Source organism: Diplotaxodon limnothrissa, linkage group LG7 (genome assembly GCF_057381915.1).
Source record: "Diplotaxodon limnothrissa isolate DT_005_m linkage group LG7, D_limnothrissa_male_GT1.1, whole genome shotgun sequence".
Taxonomy (NCBI): Eukaryota; Metazoa; Chordata; class Actinopteri; order Cichliformes; family Cichlidae; genus Diplotaxodon; species Diplotaxodon limnothrissa.
In genome coordinates, this window is record NC_140602.1 from 18,353,583 (window position 1) to 18,368,043 (window position 14,461).

The 14,461-nt window shown below is 40.8% G+C and overlaps 1 protein-coding gene across 1 annotated transcript; it reads left to right on the plus strand.

The window, feature by feature from the left end:
• Positions 1 to 10,592: 10,592 nt before the first annotated feature.
• LOC146628152 (T-cell surface antigen CD2-like) lies at positions 10,593 to 11,711 on the plus strand. The gene has a single exon (XM_085357615.1). It carries the CDS (start codon positions 10,644 to 10,646, stop codon positions 11,643 to 11,645), a length of 1,002 nt encoding a protein of 333 aa, XP_085213741.1. The 5' UTR covers positions 10,593 to 10,643; the 3' UTR covers positions 11,646 to 11,711.
• Positions 11,712 to 14,461: the final 2,750 nt, after the last annotated feature.

Genomic DNA, 14,461 nt, shown 5'->3' on the forward strand with positions numbered 1-14,461 from the left:
GTTGTCTCCGTGCGCCACGCCGTGCGGCCAGACCGCGGTGAAGACGCGGAAGCCGGCGGGGTGCGGGCGGAAGGTGTGTCTGTGGCGAGCCTCACCGTTCCAACTCTGACCGCTACTGGCTCATGAGACAGCGGGGAAACGGCGCAACGGCACGGCTCTGGTGAAGGTGCACGCCCACCGGGCCGCTGCTCCTGCGGACGGAGTTGGAGGGTGGAGACGAGAAAGTCGCTGACGAGGGGGTGCAGCGTCTCCCATAACCAGGGGAACACAGATACGCACACCCCTACTTGGCGGGCGAACTCCTCTCGTTCCTCCTCACTGGAACAGTGCAGCCACTTGTCGCATAGAGACTCCACTGTCCGGACGATCCCCCTCCTCTGTGTCGCTGGGTCCGACATGGTCGCGTCGTACTGTCAGGGTCTGCGGAGGCAGACCGTGCGGAAACGTGTGTGGTGGACCCAGGTGCGAACACAGGCGAGGATGCAGGAGTGGATTTAAACAAAAGCGAGCCGTTTATTATGGCTGATGAAAAGGAACAAAACAGAGTGAAGGCAGCATAAGAGTAACCGTTCAAACGAAAACCTAAACTGGAAATAAACTAAGGAAAAGCTATGGCTTGGAATACGGAACACAGAGGTGGTAACACAGACGACGCGACACAGACTGTATGAAACACAGAGACTAAATACACATGAGGGATGATCAGGGGAAGTGGATGCACACGGGGAACACAGGTGACACTGATAATCATAACAAGACACGGCAGGAGTGAACGTAACACTGATGGGAGATGGGCAAAGTAAAACAGGAAGTACACAGAGGTTCAAACAGGAGGGGAGAGAGCACGGGGAGAACGCAGACATAACGGGCTGGGGAAAACATAGAATAAAACACAAAGAGAGACGAGGGCTCATAAATACACAGAGGGGCACACAGGGGGTGAGAGTCACGAAGGGAAAACACATAAGGAACAACGTAACAGATCAACCCAGGAAGCATGGCCTAAATAAAGAACAAAATACAAAAATACATGAAAACTAAGAATACTGGGCCCACATGGCCCAGGACCATGACAGAGCTAGCAGTAGGAGTTAAGCAGCAATACTGATGCTGTGGACAAGCCTGAGGAGTTAGTTAATATCTAGTTGTCCAAAATATAAATCGAGTTTTCCCGATGCGTGGCTGGATTTCATAATGACACTCCTCAGTGTCAGACTCAGGTTCTGACTTCTTACAGGTGCCATAAGATTTTTAATTTGTCTGACCCTAACTCAACTGTCGTATTAATCAGATGACTATAGTCTAATTTCACTGCAGGTGCAAACTTTGCATGTGACTTTGCATCTTCTGATTGATATATATATGTAGTTTGGGTTTTTTGAGAGATTTTATTGTTCATTAAAAAGCCAAGCTAAAAGAAAGCCAATTTGACTCTTTGTATTCGCAGCCATCCTTTGTATTTCTTTATGCTTTTGTTTCAAGCCATGGAAGCCATTGTGCATGGAGACAAATGGGAAAACCTTTGTTATTTTATCTTTTTTCCAGTGACTGGCTATAATCTCTCAAGCAATCTGTACAGCAGATTGACCGAAACACAGAAGCTTCAGTACACATAGGATTCTTGGAAGAGCTGATGCTGCCGAACAGTCTTAGCTCATGAGTTAGTAAGCATGAGGATTATAGAGGAATTGAGAGAACAGTACTCACAGTGCTTTGAATTCAATCCCCCTTTCTGTGTCTCTTCTGTGTCCCCAGACAAGTCCAAGCTATGAGAGGCAGGGCCCCATACCGGGCTGCTTATAAGCTATTTGACCTACATGAAAGTGTCATGGCAGAAAGAAAAAGGCTGACCTCTTCTTCTTGGTCACCATATCCTTCTCAAAAATCATTTGAAGTTAAGCTCAGCGTTAAATGAATCTCTGGACTGTGAAGATAAGCCGTACTCGACAGGAAGTCTTGAAATATTTTCTCTTTTTTGATTGGATGATAAAGACTTAATGGAAAACAATTATTTAAAGGTAGATTAGCTTTTAAGAGTATTCACACACACACACACACACACACACACACACACACACACACACACACACACACACACAAATGGAGTTCAAGCACATTTTTGTACAAATTCATGTTAAAAGAAGACATTTTACATTTAACGTAAACCTCCATATTTAAATATCCAGAAATGTGTCTAATTCCAGTTTCTGGGAATGCTTTGACAATAACTGAAATACTTGAATAATTAGAAAAAGCAATTTAAGTTGTTTCTTCCAGACTCCTTTATATTAAATCATAAACATGGGAAATTCATAATAATTGGGGCTAGCAATTGAGAAGATATGAAACTGCTGAATCACATGCAGTCTACTGCTGAAAGACCCTATGACTGTGATCCTGTCAATGAAGACATGAGCCGATGTTGGCCAAACACTTCAAAGATCTCAGAAGAGAACAGTGACTTTCAGAATTACTGTCTTCCTTTTGGCTTATCCACTTTTCTAAGGAATTTCTTGTACCTAAATAACTGTTTGTGGATTTGATCAGTTGGGACCACACTCAAGCGTCACTTTAGCCAAACTGTCTACCCTCACTCACCGAAACCCCTGCAATCTTATCACTAAAGCAAGAACATAGCCTTTTTATTGATTTAATGACAGACATGACCGACAGCGTTATCTCTCGGATCCAAGTTGGTTTTTGATCTCTTGATCTTTTCTCACATTTGAAGCCACATCAAAAGTTTTTGAGCTATTCAAAGAGGACTGCAGAATATGGCATCCTGTCTTCATGTGAACTAATCCAAGTCAGGTGGAAAGAGTGGAAGGAATGAAGACTGATTGATGGCCTGAAATACAGATGTAACCAGCAAAACTGCCAGATGTGCAGCACTGAAATACCTCCATGGTCTAATATTCCACTCTGGTTGTTCTGATATCTGTCTGAGACAATGTAATATTTGTCCTTAGCTTAGTTTATCTCATACCCTCCTACCAGGTACACAGGCTAAAACCTGTGGCTTTTTTCAAGCTAGCTGATGCTTTGATCATTTTAATTACAGCACATTAAGTAAGCTGTAATATTGTTTTATACTCTGCCATCAGCCTGATGTAGGGTTCAGGTCTTGGCTGCTATCTTCAGCAGTGTACTCGGCTCTGAGTAATCCCAACAAAACACCATTCAAAATACAGGCATTTGCATCAAAACTGTTATTAACTTAAGACTCCAAATCTACTTTAAGAAAGGATGCCAGCATTTCCCCTCAGCTCCAAAGAACAGATGCCACATAACTGCCCTCTTTATAAACTCCACTACTAATTATTGAGTACAGGCATTTGAAAGCGAGCTACCAGGTGTGACTCTGTACGCTAGTTTTTCATGAATGAAACAGCAGATGATTTTGAATTGACTGACCAGCTAGCCTTATGAAAAACTAAAGGGAACGTATACATACTTGATCATTTAAAGAAAAACAAAACAAGTTGTTTTTTTTTAACTTTTCTGTTTTAAACAACAGCAAGAACTTCTGTTTCACTCAACCAGCTTTCTTACCTCATGGTGTGCAGTGATTTACAGTCCAGGTCTGCATCTATGTCGACCAGTTTTGCACGCTATTTTCACTTGTTCGACAGAATCACTTAAGCAGGCAAACAAGCAATTAATCACAGGTTTTAACACTGACCCCGAGCCTTAACCCGCACCACTGAGAGTTCTGCTCTTTGTCAAGATTCACAGCTTGACAGATTTAATCAGCTTGTAGATAATTATTGAATTTAAAGATTTTAACTACTGTGCTTAAAAAAACAACAACATAAAAATCTTATATTGCAAGTAAAAGCAGGAAAAAAACCAATATAACTTTAAATGGAAAACAAGGGGCTTGAAATGATACACTGTGACTCAATAGGCAGACAAAGGCCAGAACACACACACTCACAGAAAAAAAGGGATGAAAGGATCAAAAGTCAAAATCACCATGTAGCACACTGGTCTTTGTTATTGCTTTCTGAATTGGCAGCATGTTAGCATACAGAAAACAACAAAGAAAGCTCCTAGATCAAGTAAATTCTTCATCTGCAGAGGATTAGGCGTTTCATTAGTCACAAAAGCAAAGTGTGGACAGGATAACCTTCAGGCAAGTACAAATGACATAATCTGTGGCGAAATCTCAGAAAACAAGTGTTGGTTCATTCTTCCCAGCTGTCCAACAAACTTTGTTTTAACAGCATTTTTGAGGTGGCTTTCCTGGACCTAAAATCCTGTTTGGATTAAAACAAATAAAGAACTAAAAAGAAAGAATTGTTAAGGGACAGATTTGGTACTTCTAGGAAATATAGCCTTTCTTTTTCTAAGTCATACACTGCAACATTTATGCAACGGAGAGTTGCATATGTCTGCAGCACATAGTCAACGACAAAGCATCTCACTTAAGTGTCCTCCTCAGTTTTCACTGGATTGCAGGGGAGGACAACAGAGAACAGATGCCCTGCAGTCATAAAGTGAAAAGGGGAACAAAAACAGCCCTTCTAATTTGTTTAAACTTGAACTCCAGCAGGCTGATGGGAGGTAGGTTTTGGGGTGAATGGTGCCAGAGTGCTTCCCCTGTATACAGAGCCTCCCTGTGCACATCAAAGATCCCCAGCATTAGCAGATAGCTGGTCACCCCCGTGAGCAAAAACAGCTGGGCCCAAGCAAAACAAAGATGATATAAGCAGCTTCCTCCTTAGGGGCGGCACTACTGCAGTCGACAATGATAAGCACCAGCCTATATATTTGAAGTGCATAAGTCCCCCACCCGAAACCCTCTTACTCTACCATCTCCCCGTTTTACCCCACCTGTCCTCTCACCGCACTACTAGCACCACCAAAAACAGACAAGTTACCGCCTCATGTGCTGCAAGAGGAAATATAAACTGCGATCTCTTGAACCCTGCCAAAAAAAAAGAGTTCTGGCTTTTGTCACGACAACCATTTTGGAGAAGTAGCGAGTGTGATTTTAACTGGCAACGAATGACCTGTAAAATCATAAGAACATGATCTAAATGTCTAAAGATGTCTTCCCCCTTTAAAACACTAGGACCTGTAAACCAGACATATTTAAAACAAGTTTTTAAGTCTAATTTTATGGGTGCAGAATTTGACAGCAATGTGACAAGAAAGTGTACTAAGAAGGACTCTCCAGGCTTTACAATTTGCAGACGTTGCATAAAAGTGGAGGTAAACACTTTCAATTGCACAATTTCCTGTTGGATTTAGCTGACAGCGCTTGAGGCATGCACAACAGAGCAAGCTTGGATCCCTCTTCAGAGTCTGCCAGAAGCAAAAGTTCATATTTGTACACATAAGATCCTTCGAAACATAAAGATTTTAAGCTAATTTGTTTCCCAAAGTCTGTGCCTGAAGTCAAGCGTATCAGAGACGAGGAGAAGGAATACATTTTTGTAATGCCATCCTTCTAATATAGTCCAAACAAATTTACAAGGTCACAAGGATAGAGCTCTGCAAATGATTACACGGCATTATGTCATTAAAGGGGCTGATATGATTTTTGCTTGCACATGCTGTGGGCTACACTCTTTTGGCACTGGTTACTGTGTTCACTAAGTTCACTAATACGCTTATATTATGGAAATGCAGGTCACACGTCACCTGTGAGCTTTTAGTAACAAATTTTAAAGCCTATTCTCTAATTAATCCAGCACACAGTCAAATAAGGATTAACTGAGATGAATATTCAGAAAGAGCTGAAGTTGTGAATCAGCACACTGAGAAAGGAACTTCTTAACAGTTACACTGCAGTATAGTTTGCAATTTCACTCTCACTCAAGGTACTGTTTTTAACAGTTTATTGTCTTACTTAAAGTTATAGTGCGTAAAATCTTACCGCTAGAACTCAGACTGCGGATTGCAGTCAACTGAGTTCTCAAACTATGAAATACTCTTTAACCCTGTGTTTTGAGAAGTTCTGTACAAATAAAGGTATTAAGGTAATAATAGCTTATAACCATGTGTTGTTGTTGTTTCGCTAGCTTTCAATTTTTAGCTCATTTTCTGAAGACGGGAGGGTCACATGGCTAATCTGTTGAGAAGTTAGTAATTACGACATTATCAGAAATAAATAAGCATGTATATGCACATTTTTTTGTATTAGAGCCCTGACTTCAGTCCAAGAGATGAGGTGAGATGAGGTGAGAGGTGAGATGGAGAATGACATTTTATTGAGATGCCAATCACGTTGTCTCCTTCCTTTGGATTTTCACTTCTTTGGTAAAAGAGGGATGATAAAATATAATCAGATGATAAAACACAGGCCTTCATGACTTCTTGACTCTGACGGTGCAGATGCAAATTAAAACGTGTCTTTGCAATTGCCTCGCTACATGACGTACTCTAAGCACATACATGGCAGACCACAAACCGGCGTCCATTTCTATATATTTTTAATTGATCTAAGTATATGAGAATGCATTGATTTATGCAAGCCAGTAGACATTGTTTTTTTTGTTTTGATCTTACAACTGACACAGAACTGTTGTTGGTGGATAGTTATGTAAAACTGAATGTATGACTTCTCTTTTGCACTCCTTGGTTCTGAGTTCTTCCAAATGCCAACACTAACAATTAATATCCACGAGCTTACACTACAAATTTTTATTCATTAAGTTTCATTTTATGCTCAAATCTCTTAATAAATTAATTTATTTTCCAGTGATCTGGTATTATCCAGTTCAAAGCACCAACACTTGGCTCAGAGTGATATCACTGTCCCTGGGACTACATTGACTTTGACGAGCAGGAGGGGCCATCCCCAGAGGCCGTCCACGGCCACAGCCATGTCTGGATAAAGTGTGAGTCAAAGATCTCACAGCCAGGCTGTTACACCTCCATCTGGACCCCTGAATTAAACATCATCTAGGCAGACGGGCTCCCTGCCCCAGAGCTTGAGGGACCAGAAACTGAGGCCAATTAACCCATGCCTGGTCTATTCAGCTCTTACTGTGTAGCCAATTAGGAGGGCATGTCAAAAGATGATAAAACGTTTGGGTTCTGACTTGACATCAGGAACACTGGACACCATTTGCATAAAATCACAGAGACCGGAGGAGAACATTTTGTCTCTGGCTGTGATTACAGTTCGCATAATCCAACTAAATAAAAATGCCAAGGATAATCATGATTAATAAGTGGGTATTTTAGGGCCCCAATAATATTTCCCTTGAATAATTTATAGAATAACAAAACCTTTTAAGTATAACCACTAAATACTACACTTGCAAAATCTTTTTTTGACTTGCCACATTATGTCACAACGTCATCAAATACTACTTTGTCTTCTTTTCTACATACTATGAAGAAATACTTCTGCAGATGACACAAGGACATGAAACACAACAAAGAGAAGGGCAGAAGTGAAAAGAAATCAGGAAGTCTTTTTTGCCTTTGCAACAGATGGAAATGATCACAGTTGTGGCCCAGTGTAACCTAGCTTATTAGACTGTGACATGGAAAATCATTTGCAATGTAACAGGATGCAGGCAAAGTTTGATTTAGCTTTCGCTTCACTGAGTGGTGCCGTTAAACATTTCGAATAATATGTCCAGGATTTATCATTACACAGAGCAGTGTCTAAGTATAAGAACTAATATGTTTTTCATTGTTTGGCTCTACTCCAGCACACTGAAATAGAAATGAAACACATGCTATGTGGTCAAGGTGCTGACATTCAGCTTTGAGTGTGTTTGGGAGTGTTCATAATGATATGGACCATATGACCAGTGTAGTAGGGGCAGGCAAATCCCCCCTATAAAACTTAAATTTCCACCCCAGACACTGAAAAGGGACAGCTTGTGTGGGGGTCCTGATGACCTTTTCTTAGAAAAGCAATTGCTGTCTTCCTCTTTGAATCCATCCATCCATCCATCCATCCATCCATCCATCCATCCATCCATCCATCTTCTTAAATGATTAACGTCTCCTTAACAAATTTCAAAGCCTAAAAACACAAGTGTATACATAATACTAAAATTACAATCAGATAAAGTTCTAATTGAATCATATCTGTTATTAACCTCTGTCTCTCTTCCACAGCATGTCTTTTATCCTGTCTTCCTTCTCTCACCCCAACCGGTCGCAGCAGATGGCCCCGCCCCTCCCTGAGCCTGGTTCTGCCGGAGGTTTCTTCCTGTTAAAAGGGAGTTTTTCCTTCCCACTGTCGCCAAAGTGCTTGCTCATAGGGGGTCATATGATTGTTGGGTTTTTCTCTGTATCTATGAAGCGCCTTGAGGCGACTTTTGTTGTGATTTGGCGCTATATAAATAAAATTGAATTGAATTGAATTAATATATCACTAAATCTCCTCCCTCTCAAATACTTCACTAAGGTTTGGTGACTCCTTTACTTTAAACAAGGAAAGGATATGTTCATTGTTCATTTCTTTTACCACTCAATAGAAAAAAAATGTTCTTAAAGATTTTGTTAGCACCATTACCTCTGGGTTGAATGCTGTGCTTCAGAGCAACTGCCGAAATGTTACAGAGCAACCTCATCTTGAATTTGGTGACGTTTCAGCCAGTTCTCAGTTGATTTGGTATTTATTGCTGAGCATCCTGTTTTAAAAGAAAATCCTGAAAACACCCTTGCAGTGGGGCTTACCTTCTGGGAAAGGGAAGAAAAAGGAGTTATAGTTTTTATTTGGGAAAGCCTAAAAAACCTTTATGGTCAGAAACACAAGAAGTCTCAGCTGAAACATTTTCACAACTGGATTTTGATGATCTTACTGACACAATTGCTGCCACGCCTGTCAATGCAGCGAAGCTGGGCTATGAAACTCCTCCAGCCGACAGCTTTATTAAATACATCTCTGCGTAAGTGTTTGTTGCCAGGTACTGTATTAAAGACACTAATCAAAAAAGTGGAGAATTTGAAATAAGCACGTTCTTTGCTTCATGTCAGCTATGATATAAAACACAAGGACACCATATGTTTCTTTGACTGTTTTCCCCCGTGTCTGTGAACCTGCTGCTTTCAATTCATTGCACAAACAAGCACGTGTAATCTTTACAACATTTGTAACTAGGAATTTATTGCACTCAGCCCCCTGCACACACTCAGTTGAATAGCTAATATTTTACATCAATCTGTTCCCTCAGGGTAGGAAAAAGTGTAATGACGGTGAAACTAGAAGAAACAGGTGTTCTTCTCGCCAAGCGTTTCTTTGAAGGTGCTGAGAGTAATTGCGGCAGTAATTGCAGTACCTTGAAGGGTTATAGATGGCACGAATTGTGGAATGACAGAGGTGTGTTGTGCGTTAAATGAACAATGAACAGTGTTTACCGGGAATGCTGTGGGGAGGATTTACAGAGCGCTCCCTCGAATGTGATGACTGAAGTGCATTTCAAAGGCAAATAGTATATTTAATGGCATAAAGAAAAAAAAAAGCCAGCTCGTTTTCACATCTACCAAATTAAAAAACCTAAAGACCGTGAAAGTAGCTGAAGCTGTGTGCCACCTGGACACTTGTTGAACTAAAACTAATCAGGCTAATAAGGTCAGACTGTTACTGTTCAAAGGAAAATACTGTTGTGTGACTTTCTGCAGAAGAGGTCTACTCTCAAAGGAAAGTGTCTGGAAAAGATTTATAGTTTCAAGGGGCACCATTTATAATTACAAAATACACAAGCTGAGCAGTTTAACTGAAGCCACTGAAACAAAGGCATTTGTAACAAATATTAACATGAGGCAGTGGTCTCATTACTCATTTGCTTTATCAGAAAAGGCGGCCATGACTAAACCAATTTAGACTCCACAAATAAAAGTCATTTGTATTCTTCGACAGGCAAAAACCAATAACCAGAATATATAAAGCAAAGGCCAGCAGGGAAATATCTTACTGGTGATTTTTCATGTTATTTTCAGTAATCTAATATAGCATGCATATTACATTTTTGAAATATTATACTATTGCTGGATGTGTTCTTTTTACAGAGCACAGATCAAGTCATTTATTATGATGTTGTTGCTCTTTGAATGTCTTCTAATCTCTTCCAGTATGGTGACGTTTCTGCATCTACAAATTAAAAAAAGCTTTCAAATAAGCACAGATGATAAGTTTAACATGTTGAGCATTGATTTTTGGCATCTTCATTGTGATTACTACTACTCGGTACTTGTTTGTATCTATTTTTTGTATTTTCGTCTTAAAGAGAGATCCTCAGTTGCTTTATCTTGGGGTTTTGGTGTGGATCTGTTCCTCATTGGAGAGCTATGGTTAGAGGGAGTTATGTGATGCCAACTGTGAATCCCCTGTGGCTTTTATAAATAACATTTAAAAGGTATTACTTTTTGTAATGGTTTATTAAGTGATATTTTGACGAAAAATTCTTTCTCCACCACGTCACATCACGTCATGTCACATGAAGGAAAACGGGTAAATGCCAGTTACCGCATGACTCTGACAGCGCTTTTAGTCAGCTTTACAGAACTGAAAGTAGACTTTTATGAAGTGGTTTCCACACTACTGAAGATTCACTTCCCAAATAAAGTCAGATAAATTCTGAGCTGCGAATGTATCACTCCCATTTTGGTAGAACGGGTCCTGGAGCGAGGCTTGGAAATCATCTTGACTTCTAAAACTTCTGGATCTCATGGCATATTTTACAGCCATGTTTGGTGCTGCAATTCTTTTGGGATTCATCAACCTTTTAATGGCAAAAGAAGATACGTGTGATCTCTATGCCACTCCTGGGCAGAGTCTGACTCTGCCGCTTGCATATGAACGACTGACAAACTCTCATATCCTGAGATGGGTTCATAACAATACAGTCATTTTCTACAGGCAAGGGAAAGTGTCAACTGGAAAACCAGAGGACATTACTTCAAATGGATCACTCGTGCTTAAGAAAATTCTGTTTTCAAGTCAAGGGATTTACAAAGGACATGTACTGCATCCCAATAATACATCTGCTAAAACATGGACTGGGCGCCTCTGCGTGCTGGACAAAGTATCAAAACCTCAGCTCAGTTATTCTTGTGACTTCAGCTCTATGGCTGTTAATCTTAATTGCCATGTTACTAAACCTGAGGGTTTGGTGTTTTCATGGACGCTTGATAAGGAGACATTAAAAAGTGAAACAAAACAAACACTGAGCATATCTTTTATCGATCTGAAAGCTGAGAGAAGTTTCACGTGTGATGTGGCAAACAAAATCAGCAAGGCGAGTAGCGACAAGGTTCGGCCGACTTGTCCACCTTTACTTTCTTTTAAACGTCAAACTGTAATGGCAGTGCTAGCAGGAGGAGGAGGTCTGATTCTTTTTCTGCTCTTCGTTATCGTTGGATTGTGCTGTTTACTCAGACGCAACAAAAGCCAAACGAGTCCCAGGGATAAAGGCGAACTGAGGATGCTTTCTCTACAGAAGCAGGAGACTCACTCTGTAAGCCCAGAACACAAGAATAACCACCCAACAGAGGTTGTCACTCCACCGCTGATACCTCAGCCTTCACCAAGAACATATTACCAGAATGTTCCTCAGCTTGAAGTTCAGACTGAAAACAGCCCTTCACTCATGTATGACGTTCCTGACAGACCACAGCCTTCACCTGTACCGAAACCAAGGACCAGGAACCTCCAACAAGTAAACACCTGACATCACAATGAGTTTTCGGAGTGGTGACCAAAAATAGTGTTTGTGGAAAATGTCCTTATTATCTTTGCCCACCCTCGTTCTTACTATTTGGTTTTGCAGGTCTTTAAGCTAAAACTTAAAATAACAAAATATTTATTTCCTTTTCAATTCAATGTTATGTGATTAAATCAACGTGTCATTACTGACAGTCTTAGCTGTTATATCACAAATGATCTAATTCCAGAGGTAATTCAGTCTGACGATGTAAGCAACTAGTCATAATTGATATCATAGAAATGATGCATAATGCTTGTAATATTCTGTAATTCTCCTGCTGTTAGGCACTCTCACGAAAAGGTACTTCAAGCTTACTAAATCATTTTAGAATTTTTTTTTTTAGATTTATCAAACAGAAGTGAACTGTTGGGACTTACACGGTATTTATGTATGTATTTTTCTTTAGCAACGCAGGAATAGCAACTGTTCTATTAATAGATCTAGGACAAAAGTGGTTTATATCAGCATTAGGCTACACAGACAGTAACTACTAGCATAAATTCATCCACTGGTTTTATCTTTGAAATGAGGAGAACATTGCCAAAAGCTGTGGCATGAGATTTATTATTATTAGGCTTTCAACAAGAGGAATGACCTCTTCTGTCAAAGAAATGACCAGTCACCATTTGACCTACTTCTGAAATCGTTTAAAAAAATAAAAAGGATACCCCACTTACACAACACTCTTACATGAAAGCAGATGGATTTTCTGTTACATGTAAACATAATGTGCGCTTACAAACTGTATGTGTTGTTTGAAATAAATAAAGTTGTCAAAATGATCTTTGCATGGAAAACTACACTAAACAGCTTATCTGTGTCAAACACAGCCCTTTGTCCCAGCTTCTTACATGTCAGCATTCTTGCACTTATTAAAATTTGCTTGCTTGCAAGAAGTTATTAAAGGGAGAAAAAAATCAATAGAGAAATGGATTAGCTAAGGCAAATATCTATTATCTCCAACGGGTAAATGGTAATCCACACATGAAAGTGTTTGCTGTCTCGCCTAATGCTGTGTGACAGCCACATAATGGAATCCCCCTGAGCGTCACTGCCTAAAACTTACAAACCAATGTCATCTTTTGTCAGGTCCCGCTCCACTCCTGCTTTCTATACATGGCAAAAAAATTTCAGTCCAGCTGAATTTGCTCGTAAAGCTGGTATCTGCTCCTAGAACAATGCCCCTTTTTTCTCCATTTCCCAAGAAACACTGAGTCTTGGCTGGCAACTCGCCACATTCAGTCACCAGCTTAAACCGTGCACAACATACATAGATGGAGATGAACATCTCATACAGTGGGGCAAAAAAGTATTTAGTCAGCCACCGATTGTGCAAGTTCCCCCACCTAAAATGATGACAGAGGTCAGTAATTTGCACCAGAGGTACACTTCAACTGTGAGAGACAGAATGTGAAAAAAAAATCCATGAATCCACATGGTAGGATTTGTAAAGAATTTATTCGTAAATCAGGGTGGAAAATAAGTATTTGGTCAATAACAAAAATACAACTCAATACTTTGTAACATAACCTTTGTTGGCAATAACAGAGGTCAAACGTTTACTATAGGTCTTTACCAGGTTTGCACACACAGTAGCTGGTATTTTGGCCCATTCCTCCATGCAGATCTTCTCGAGAGCAGTGATGTTTTGGGGCTGTCGCCGAGCAACACGGACTTTCAACTCCCGCCACAGATTTTCTATGGGGTTGAGGTCTGGAGACTGGCTAGGCCACTCCAGGACTTTCAAATGCTTCTTACGGAGCCACTCCTTTGTTGCCCGGGCGGTGTGTTTTGGATCATTGTCATGTTGGAAGACCCAGCCTCATTTCATCTTCAAAGTTCTCACTGATGGAAGGAGGTTTTGGCTCAAAATCTCACGATACATGGCCCCATTCATTCTGTCCTTAACACGGATCAGTCGTCCTGTCCCCTTGGCAGAAAAACAGCCCCATAGCATGATGTTTCCACCCCCATGCTTCACAGTAGGTATGGTGTTCTTGGGATGCAACTCAGTATTCTTCTTCCTCCAAACACGACGAGTTGAGTTTATACCAAAAAGTTCTACTTTGGTTTCATCTGACCACATGACATTCTCCCAATCCTCTGCTGTATCATCCATGTGCTCTCTGGCAAACTTCAGACGGGCCTGGACATGCACTGGCTTCAGCAGCGGAACACGTCTGGCACTGCGGGATTTGATTCCCTGCCGTTGTAGTGTGTTACTGATGGTGACCTTTGTTACTTTGGTCCCAGCTCTCTGCAGGTCATTCACCAGGTCCCCCCGTGTGGTTCTGGGATCTTTGCTCACCGTTCTCATGATCATTTTGACCCCACGGGATGAGATCTTGCGTGGAGCCCCAGATCGAGGGAGATTATCAGTGGTCTTGTATGTCTTTCATTTTCTGATGATTGCTCCCACAGTTGATTTGTTCACACCAAGCTGCTTGCCTATTGTAGATTCACTCTTCCCAGTCTGGTGCAGGTCTACAATACTTTTCCTGGTGTCCTTCGAAAGCTCTTTGGTCTTGGCCATGGCGGAGTTTGGAGTCTGACTGTTTGAGGCTGTGGACAGGTGTCTTTTATACAGATGATGAGTTCAAACAGGTGCCATTCATACAGGTAACGAGTGGGGGACAGAAAAGCTTCTCACAGAAGACGTTACAGGTCTGTGAGAGCCAGAGATTTTCCTTGTTTGAGGTGACCAAATACTTATTTTCCACCCTAATTTACGAATAAATTCTTTACAAATCCTACCATGTGAATTCATGGATTTTTTTTTC